General features: G+C 42.4%; 1 protein-coding gene across 1 annotated transcript in view; it reads right to left on the reverse strand.

The window, feature by feature from the left end:
- rorb (RAR-related orphan receptor B) overlaps window positions 1-10,118 on the reverse strand; it is a 22,442-nt gene extending 12,324 nt beyond the window's left edge. Inside the window, exon 1 of the mRNA XM_085293883.1 lies at window positions 9,794-10,118. Within this exon, the coding sequence (XP_085150009.1) occupies window positions 9,794-9,800 (7 nt within the window). The 5' untranslated portion in view covers window positions 9,801-10,118. The remainder of the gene's footprint in view (window positions 1-9,793) is intronic.
- Window positions 10,119-10,793: the final 675 nt, after the last annotated feature.

Genomic DNA, 10,793 nt, shown 5'->3' on the forward strand with positions numbered 1-10,793 from the left:
GAGGCCACTAGGTGTTGCTAGACAAGTCTGAGTTGCATGTATGTGTGTGCAAGTATGGGTGTGTGTTTCCAAAAGGCCAGAATGGACATGCATGTTTCATTCATTTAGCCTGCAGGATGGGTCTACAAGAGAAATGTATTGAAGCAGCACACAATATCACGCAGTTTACAGCGACACAGTGCACACCAGAGACTGGTGTTCACTTTCCTGCCGTAACTTTTGCCAGTGTAAGCCACTTCAGAAATGCAAACATGACTCCTACTGTAGTCCCAGGGGTTGATTTGTTGGGGATGAATGTGGGTGGTATCTCCACTTCATTAAAAAATATGCATAGCTTCTTCCCAGTTAACGTGATATCTTCTGGGAAAATGAAGGAGATCAGCACTTTACCCCCCACCAACACCCCTCCTTGTTAAATCTGAACAGCTCCGGCGCTGGTCTTAGATGTCTATATACTGTGAATTATGCTATCACTTTTCACCATCCACTCCGCTTCAGTCTGTTTGACTTTTTCATTCGTGTGTTCCTCCTCGCTGTAAGTGGCTGTGTGACTGGGAAATCATTTCAGTTTCTGTATTTCATGATCTATTTCCATCTCTCAGTGAAACTCTGTCTCCCTGTCTCACAGAACTTAGAGGAACAAGCGGAGGTTTTTCTCCTCTCTCTCCTTCTCTGCCAATGATGAAAAACACTGAGGAAACTTTTTGGTGGCGTGATCACTGAGCGGATTAATGCACACAGCTGGGAATAGTTTATAGCAGTGCTTCTTGGGTTATCTCCCCTGTGTTTCCTGTCATGTTTCCACATCATACTGTCCCATTAAAATCAATGAAACACTGCCACGGCATATGGTTTCAAACGGACCTCTGCGCTCGTGTGTGCTGTCACACTTTCCCTCTTTCCTCTTTCCTATATATATGTGTGTGTGTGTGTGTGTATATATATATATATATATATATATATATATATATATATATATATATATATATATATATATATATATATATATATATATATATATGAAGGACTGTTTGACTTTCTGCTCCGTTTTTCAGCCTTCAGTACTTACCACAAATTAATTTTTTAGGAGCCCTGTGGCCCGGCTAGATGCACACATTCCTCCTCAGTCGTCGCTGTCTGTATTGTCTATTCTCTCCTTAATCCTGACCTTCGAAGTTTAACAATGCTTAGTGCTGTTTTCTCTGGCTTCTGTTTGTTTCTTTGGGACAAAACATATTTAAGGTTCAATACCCAGCTGGGTCTGCTTTTTCTATTCATTTTAAAATAATGTTTATATCTTAGGTGAAGTTTCACTGATTTCGAGTCAGCTCTGGTGCTTGTAACACTAATTTAGGAACAACTTGCAAAAATCAGAACTGAAACAATTATCCAGCTTCAGCCTTCTAGATGCAAACTGACCTCAGACCTGGCCTGAAGTAATAAAGATAATGCTGACATGAAACAGCCTCATTAAAATACTGTAAGTTGGCACAGCCGTGCACCGGTCCCTTCTTTTCCACAGTCTGCTGTGCATTGAGTTTTGGTGATAGATATTGTCGCCAAACATGTCTTTGTCCATTTTGTAGTACTTACAGTCATACTGTTGCTGCAAAAGCATACATTAAATACCCCCGCCTCTGCTTTTCCCATTGGTATATCGTCATCAACCCCCTTCCTGATGTAATACATAGACACACGCATAAAAGTGTCAGAAAAAAACAGTGCCGCTCTCGCCCTCCCCCCATGCTATATGTCAGAGGGCATGAGCTTGTCCAGCTTGCCGTGCGGCCCCAAAGCACTCTGGGTAATTGCTCAGATAGCAGGTCTGGGATCAGCTGCAGTTTGCTCATAGAATATTGTGCCGTGGTGTGATTGGACGCTGCGGAGAGGGAACAGAAGGGGGCCACTGGCTGTAATCCAGAGCATCGATTCACATGCACAGGCATGAACACACACACACACACATGCACCCCAACATGCTCCCAGAGACACATTCAGACAGACAGAGACGCACATTGAGACATGCTTGAAAGAACACATTACTGCATACCACTTTCAAAAAAAGCAGACTTTACAGTATGATTTTTATGGTCACACTGCTCCCATCCTAAATCCAATACACGCACAGACATGCACGCACATGCACACACACATAGTCTCCCATCCAGTGCAGCATGTGTCCTCAAATAGATAAGAAGGAGACAGAGGTGTGGGAAAAGAATCCACGGGGTAAACTGAACCCCTCTCATGGTCACTGTACACAGGCGTGCACACTCCAACCACCCGGGTGACCTATGAGGCCCTGATAGCCTCTGACCTTTCCTTAAAGACTCAGAAATCAGAGTGGAAGGAACAAGTCCAAGTGTGAGAGGCCTGCATCTGGTCATTACCATTCTAAAATCAGGCAGTGATAATATATGCATACACACAGGAAAACACAAGCAAAAAGACTCTTTAGAGTTCAGCCTCTCTCTCTTTTTTCCATTTCATCTCGCACCTTTGCCCTCATGCTAGCAGACACCTATGACGCACACTGAGCTGTGAAACACTGAGCAGTGTTCAAGCTTTGTTTGGGTGAAGCGAGTCGGTGCGAGGAAGAATATGTTTGCACAAACACTGACTAAGAAACCATCGCTTTATTCCTGAGATGAGAAAATAACACTATGTTAGCATCGGCCATTCTTGCTTAACCTCACGCTCCTCCTACTATGGTGTTTCTCTTGAGTCTAATTGTAGATGACAGTGTGTGTGTGTGTGTGTGTGTGTGTGTGTGTGTGTGTCTGACTGAGGGGGAAGGGAGAGAAAAGGTGGCTATCACAGTGTAAGAGAGAAATGGAAAGAGAGGGACATCCATGGAGAGATGGGCAGAAATTGCTCTCACTTCTTACATAAGGCAGAGAAAAATTTTCCCGCAGTTTTGTCAGAGTCGCATCCTTTCTAGTGATAATCAGTTGACGAGCAGATAAAATCAGGGAAACGGCAGTGTCAAGATGAGAGAAGCTGAATGGACTTTAAAGCATTGACGAGAAGGGGAGCACTTAATGTGACTAGCTAACAATTAGAGTACGGAGAAGAGGATGGAAAACCCGTCTGTGGGACTGTTTTAAATTCAGTTAACAAGGCTTACTTCTGCATCTGATACACTTGTACAGCTTTAATACAGCTTTAATAACTGCATACACATATTCGTCCTACTGTTGAGTAGGGGTGAACAGAAGCTAACAGCTTTTATTTAAGCATATGCCTTTAATATAAAGTCTCTGCTATTCTAGAAAATATGATTTTTAACTTCATTAAATAATCTGACCCTTAAAAGAAGGGTGTACATGGTAAGACGTTCTTCCACAAGCTAAAATAAAAATACCTGACATTATGTAAAGAGAGACGATGTGATTTAAAACTGTTTAACCATTATCTTATTAATAATAATGATCAAACAAAAAATAAATGCTTTCTTAAAGGACCACTCTGGTTTCTGCTCAACATTTCCCAAAGCATTCAACCAAAATGTCCTTTTTTTCAATTTAAATGTTGCAGTGATACCTCCAGCTATTACTTGCTGCTTTTTTTTTTCTTTCTCTCTTTTTGCATAACACCTTTCAAGACCAGAGAGCCAAAGTGTTGAGTTAGAGATTCTTGCCCTGCTGCTTGTGAGTTCATGAAACCCCTGGTAGTGAAACAGGCTGTCAGCTCGAGTGTGAACACGAGCATATGAACGAGTTCCCTTTGAGTTTACGCGTGTACTAAAAAGGTTTCAATGTACTTGTGTTTCAGTGCTTCTGTTTAAGTGAGTGTGTGAGCATGCACATGTGTGCCTATATGTGTGTGTGTCCTCTCCCAGGGATGGCCGCTAATAGCTCGCCTCGGGCAACAATTTAACTCAGCCTAACAAGGTTCTCCCCAAAGTGGCCCCAGGGGCATCTCTCATAGAGGCAAATTGATCACAAAGACTATCACACAACTCAGCTCGGCTCGACCCAGCCTGCTCTGCTCTTTACCTGCTCTCTTTCTCTCTCTCTCTCTCTCTTTGTCTCTAGCGGGATGATTTAACAGAATGCGTTATGAACATTAAATCTGAGTTAAGTGAGCAAAAGCAGCAACAGCGGCAGCCGTCTTGGTTTCAGAATTGCATTCTCTTTGTGAATGGCAAGATCCCTCACATCAACAGCAAGTGCTGTGGACACACACACACATATGTGAGTACTCTCACGCACAGAGTTTAGAGAAGTATCTCATGACTTGGACACAGTAACTGAGAGATAGAGATAGAGAGAGGGAAGAAAGGCAGACCTAATAAGAGTCCCTTCAATGAGATTACAAGCACTAAAACAGGCTAATCTTTGTCATTAAGAAAAGATGCCGCAGTAGGCTAAGTCATATTATAGGCTTATTGCAGCTTTCTGCAGAGAACACCTTCACAGTATAGGGATATAATGTGCCACTTCCTCTGTCATCTTCACATCTTGTCTATAACTTTGGAGAGCCAGAGTCCACTTTTTGTGCAAAACCTCTTAAAAGTAAGGGCCTTGCAGCACTTCCAAGTAATCAGTGCTGTGCATAATCAAATCATATACGTATATGATTATGCGTAGCGTAGAGGGTAAACTGACACACACCTTTAGTTTATGGACTAATCTGCTTTGAATGTTAGCTGAAGTCTGATAGGTGGTTAGCAAGCGTGGACTTTGGATACCTCTATAACAGGTACTGCATGTTATTCATTGCTTCAGGCAGCTAGAATGTGCAAGTGCTATGAGAACAGGATAGCTTGTATCTGTGTGCATTTGCACCAGTATGCATGCAAGAAAATTTAGTTTTGCACCCTAACTCACCATTTCATACAAGCACACACTAACTTGCTTAGGCAAACGCACACAAACGTCCACACTTGCACTATTATATAACTCTTAAGTCTCTCTCTCTCTCATACTTGCCCTCTTTTTTTCTTATCTCACTCATTCACTTGCTCATAGTCTCCCTTCTCTCATTCTGTTTGTCTCGCCTTTCGTTTTCTGTGTATTCGCCATATAGATTCTTAGCTCGATTCATGGTCTTTAAGCAGATAGAAAAAAGGAAACCTCCTAAAAACGAAATGAACTGACTCATAAAGTGACTAAACTTGAATAAATGACCAAATCTCTACATTGTTCTAGAGTAGCAGAAATCAGAATTTACTGTAAAAGTGTGTGCGCAATGCTCACTGACTTTGGACTATCAGTCGGTGCACTCGATGTCCCTCTCCCCAGAACCTGATTTGTTATGATATGATAATTCTCACTTTTGATGTGAGCATATTTTTCCTCTAAAAGGAACCCCTCCAATGATATCTTTGTCATATTTTACTCGCTTTCTGTGTTTAATAAGCGCAGTCACCCTCTTCCCCCGGTTTTTACTTCAGTGTAAATCAGAGGAAAATGTGAATATTGAATATCATTGTGCGTCCACTGAGACACGCTGCCTTCATGGATGAGTAAAACTGACAAAACAGAAGGAGCTGTCAGAGGACTCTATGACTTCAAGGCAGATTTAGAGTTTAGGAGTGGTTCAGGCAGAAATCCCTCCCGGCTAAGATAAAGTGGAGACACAAACTGAAGCGTGCCGTGTAGCCCACGCTTTGTGTGTGGAAAGATTTAAGAAAGAGGGAGAATTGACTGAGGAGGAAAAACAGTTCGCCTAGGCTCCCCTAGACGGCCGCGGAGGGATAAAACCAACACTGGGTGCATGCTGAGCGCATGCAAAACAAACACAGGCTATGATAGTGGCTCAGTGGGACCGCAGAAGTGCTATCCAGGCAGCACACGCACGCACAAAGCATGGTGGAATGTTTTAAGTAGATGGCTTGAAAAAAAATCTAAAGGTCAGGTAAGACACACTAGGTGAAGAGTAGACGGTGAGTCTTGAATGCAAAATGAGTGTGTAAGTGTGTGTGTCGCAACAACACTCTGGTGCCGGTACCCGTTTCAGTCAGTGGGGCTGTGTTGAGGGATTAACAGTGTGGCCTGCATGAGCTTGGGGTAATCTCTCCTCTCTTCTTACATAACACTAGACCATTACTCAGCACAAACACACAATAAACAACACAATCAACAACACCGAGCTGGACAACAGACCACACATGCAGTGATAACAGTGCAAAGCAAAGATTCACCCAGACCGGGTGCACAAAAAGAGGTTTCATGGCGACAATGGAAAGCAGTGATTTGGTGTAAATTAAGTTTTGGGCTCAGTTTCTAAATCAGTACGAATAATGGCAACTTATATTTTGCATGTTGTTACTCATAGTTGGTACTGAAAGTGAAACACAGGCACAACTCAGCGCCACTGATCTTTAACCTTTACTTTATCCCCCTTAATGGCACATGATACAAATACTGGCAGTTAAATGTAATCACAGTGTAGCTGTGAACATCTGTGTTTATTATTCTGCATCATTTCTATGTATTCACATGAGTCTTCCTGTGTTGTCATCCATGTGCTTGTACATCGGCCTTCTGCTTGTTTGTGCTCAGGAGAAAAACAACAGTAAACACTGAACACAGACAGCCAACAAGCACTAAATGGTGGAGGTGCTTCTTTAATAGTTTCTACTGTTATAAAAAAAAAAAGAAATTATAGGAACAAACATGAAAAAATACAAAAAAAAAGAAAAGAGAGATGTTTAGACTCCAGTGTAAACTAAAGCCATTTCAGTTGTGTGCCACGGATTTATCTAAACAGACAACTTCCATTGTCTTTGACTAAAAATTGATCCCGGGATGCTTTCGAACTGGACAAATCAATTCGCAAACGAGTCTCTAAAGCAAAGCAGGATGGGACTAATTCTATTGGCATGAGGCCGTCATGCGTAGTACTGCAGCTGTTTGTGTCAGTGTGCGTTTTCAGAGCTTTCGGATTTTTAATGTGTGCACATGCTGCCTTTCAAGGTAACATAAATAATGCCAGAAATGGAAATGACCATTAATTCTTGTAGATTTGAGATAAATATTTTTAATGACCCCCCCCCCACTCCCACCCACACATTATTCTGGATCTCCTGCCATTATCTTATTACTTTATTGTGCTCTCATACTCTTCCACTTCCTGTCATCCCATCTTATCCCACAGTGTTAGGAGAATGAGAGATGGTGATTGGCGCATACTGCTAACAGAGGAGAAGTGGCCCTGCGAGCCCCTCCTCCACTGTTGCTCCCTCCATCGCTGAACTTGTGGACCTGCCTGACCCGGGTGCATTTGGAAGCTCTTAGGCTTATAACAGTAATAAAAAGGATACACATCCACGGGATAATGTAGACTGTGGGGATCACTGAGTAACACAGGAAGCTACTCACTTGCAGAATACATGTCAGTTCATGCTTGTGTGATGCTGTGTATGTTTCCAAGCACGCATATGCTAATCTCACAGAAGGGCTCTGATCTCTTATTGATTATGGCATTAATAAATGATTTGGTAGGAGGTTGCTGTTGATTAGCTCAGACATTCTTTAGGTTAAACTAATTTCTGCAAAAAATTACTTTAAAAAATCAAACATTCATTTACAATAACTAAAACGATTCATCCAAATAAATAGGGCATAATTACTTAATTATATTTCATTTATTGTCTTATTATAGAGACGTAAAAACTAAAACTCTGTTGCCACTTAAACACATATATATGGCCACTTGCCACTGTTTCTAATGTCATTTGATGGGTTTTAACGGAACACCTCTTACAGCAGAGCTTCACCACATTGCTGTTGAAAATACAGAGATAATGAGCCTGTTTACAACATCCTACACAGCACTGAGCCAGCTTCGTTTTCAGAGAAGCAGAAAAGGCCTCTTATGATTATATTATATGTTGTTTCTCTGGCTTTTCCAGGCCGGGCGATGGCGTGACATCATCTTCGGTCAGGGCTTCAGGAGCTGTGGCTATTGTTAAATGATAATTACCACGGCTCATGAGGGGCCTCTATTTTTTTAAAACCTTGTGGTTGTGAGCACGTTTCTGTGCAAGGGCAGCCGAGACTCCACACACACAGACGCGCGCACACACAGGTTGGGAGTGGGGGCCGCACGGCCCACACTGATTTAATTCTATCTGACAAAACCCTTTGGGGCGTGCAGAGGGAGAGAGGAAGATGGAGAGCGAGGGAGAAAGAGAGAGATAGACATGGTAAAAAAGGGGTGAGAGAGACGCTTCAGGGGCCTCTTCTGCCAACCATGGCTATTAAGTGAAAGCAGGAGCTTTTGGTATACCCCTCCAAAGCCTCCCATGCACGAGAGTAGTCGCAAGGCCCATTAAAATGTGGATAAAATACAAGGTGTGTGACAGAGGAGTTTGCCATGGGATTGCAGAAAGAGAGTAAGAGGAAAAGATGTTTGGCCTCCTGTTTTTTCTTTTTTTTTCTTGCCTAAGGTTTGATGGCCTGGAGCTGAGGCAGCAGATAGCTTTACATCTTTACATGACATGGACACATGAATAGATTGATGTTTGACCTTTTTTCTCTAAGTAATAACTGCAATAAAATAATCCGATTACAGTGTATTGTTGTTTATCGTCATAACTAATAAGCAGGTTAAAATAACGGTAACGCAAGTTTGCTTAATAATTATTCTGACCGAACATGCATACAGTATATGTATATGATAACAATATTGTTCCGTGTAAAGAAACGTAACGAGTATTTTATTTTTAAGCTAAAAGCTATAAGCTATAATTTGACAAATCACAGGCCGTGGATTTCTGTGACATGCCTTTACTTTGAAGGCGACTTTGTACCCTTGGATCAAAATTTTCCAATAATTTCTCACCTCCAATATAGGAACATTCAGGCATCATAAAGGCCACCTCATAAACGAATTAACTTATTTCTGAGGCCAGTAAGAAGCGGTCCGGCCAGTTAAAACAGATTGGCTTATAAATTAGAGTTCAAATCATCCAGCTGAACGAGTGTTGCAACTTTAGCGCCAGCGGTAATTGCACAACGTCGAGAGTAAATAAAGCGAATTCCAAAACACTAAGCTGATAATAATAAGGTTAAATATTAAAGCCTTCGCGCTGGACTTTTAATGAACTGCAAATAGTCATGAAGGAGAAACGAAAAACGCGCATTTTCTGCTGTTAACGGAATTTAAACGTCGAGCAAAAGGCTAAGGGCAAAATGACCTGTGCGCGAGTGTCCCTGTGTATCACCGTGCGCGAGACAGGTCTTGCTTATTGCGTGCGCGTGAGCGTCCAGAGGACGGCATTGATAATGAATTTCAACATTCTCAGCGCGGCGCAGAGAGTCGGGAAAATGGGTTAGTGGAGCGCTTGAAAGTGCACATCCCTGAAGCATTCAATAAAGTTTACCATCAGAACATAACGGAATAAAGTTTTTTTTCTCCCTTTTTTCTTCTGCACATGGGCTAATCTAATCCGATCTACCACCCTATCCGCAATTTCCGCCGGTGTGGAGTGGAGCTCAAATGATTAAGCTAAATATAATGCGGCACTTTTAATTTCCAATCCCAGACTCCAGTAAAATTTGCAGGAACGCGCGCCTGTTCCACACACACGCTCCTGAGTCAAAACACACACGGAGAGGGATCCAAATAAACTTTACAGACTACTTAAGGTGGCTGACGAGATTGCAGAGAACCCCAAACACACTGCCTTAAGCTTAACATTGAAAAAAAGAGACAAATTCAGATTTTCGCCTAAACCTCCCAGAATAAACTTTCAAAGCTAAATGAGTGATAAAAGCTCGTCGTGCCGCGTGTGACTGTGTGTTAAGTGGGAGAAAGTGCGAGCACAGTGGGATGGTCTTACCTCGCATCGTGTCGGTGTTGCTGGAGCTGGTGCTGAGGCTCGCTTCCCAAAGCAGCAGTCATGAAGAAACAAACACTTAAAATAAAAGAAGGGGCTACGGGTGGTGGTGGTGGTGAAAGATCCTCGGTTAAAAACAACAACGAAAGGAGTGTAGATGATGTGCGTCGACGTCCACTGGCTGCCCTGAGTGGAAGCGTCTCTGCGCTAAAAGCATCCCAGAGCGGGGCGCAGGGAGGCGGGCTGAGGTCGGTTGGTGCGTCGGTCTGTGCGCTCTGGTTGTGTGGCCGCTTTTCTCATGATATCTGCGCTCTCACCTCTATGGGAGGGTTTCACTATTTTCTGGGGGCTGAGGGAGGGAAGAGCGTATAGGAGAGCTTTACCCGGCGGCCCGGATTGGACTGGAGCACTTTCCGCTCCTCCCACTCTCTCCTTCTCAGCCTGCAGCCTGGAACCTGCACACACAAACACGCGCACACACATGCACAGCCCGAACCCACTCTTAGTGCGAGACACAGGCAGTCTCCGCGAAGTTTTTAACCTCACCTTCCAATTACAACAATCTTATACGACTTAGGCACTTTTCATCTATACACATAAACAGTTAGTCTTTGATCTGGTCTCGTATTTATAGAGATCTAACATTCTGCCCAGCAAGAATAGATCCACTGGTGCTGTTTCGTTTTTACTGATTTAATAAAATCCATAGAAACACACACTAACACACTAACACTTTCTCATTATCGGTTGACTAAAGTAATTACAAGTCAAGGCTTTATAATTCTGCAGAATCTTTCATATGGCTGCAGAGTAGATTTCATGAATAAAGGTTACTTTTGGCGTGCAAAGCAAACGTTTAAAAAAACATTAAATTTGGTTTAAAAAAAGAAGTACAATTTGCTACTAAATGAGAGATATGCATTTGCCTGATAATGACAAACAATAAAGAAACACATGATTGCACTTAAGTTTAAACCAAATTCTCAAAAACAAATTCCTTTAA

The sequence above is a fragment of the Mchenga conophoros genome, linkage group LG12 (genome assembly GCF_057382185.1).
Source record: "Mchenga conophoros isolate Kocher_MC1m ecotype Shallow Benthic linkage group LG12, M_conophoros_male_GT1.1, whole genome shotgun sequence".
NCBI lineage: Eukaryota > Metazoa > Chordata > Actinopteri > Cichliformes > Cichlidae > Mchenga > Mchenga conophoros.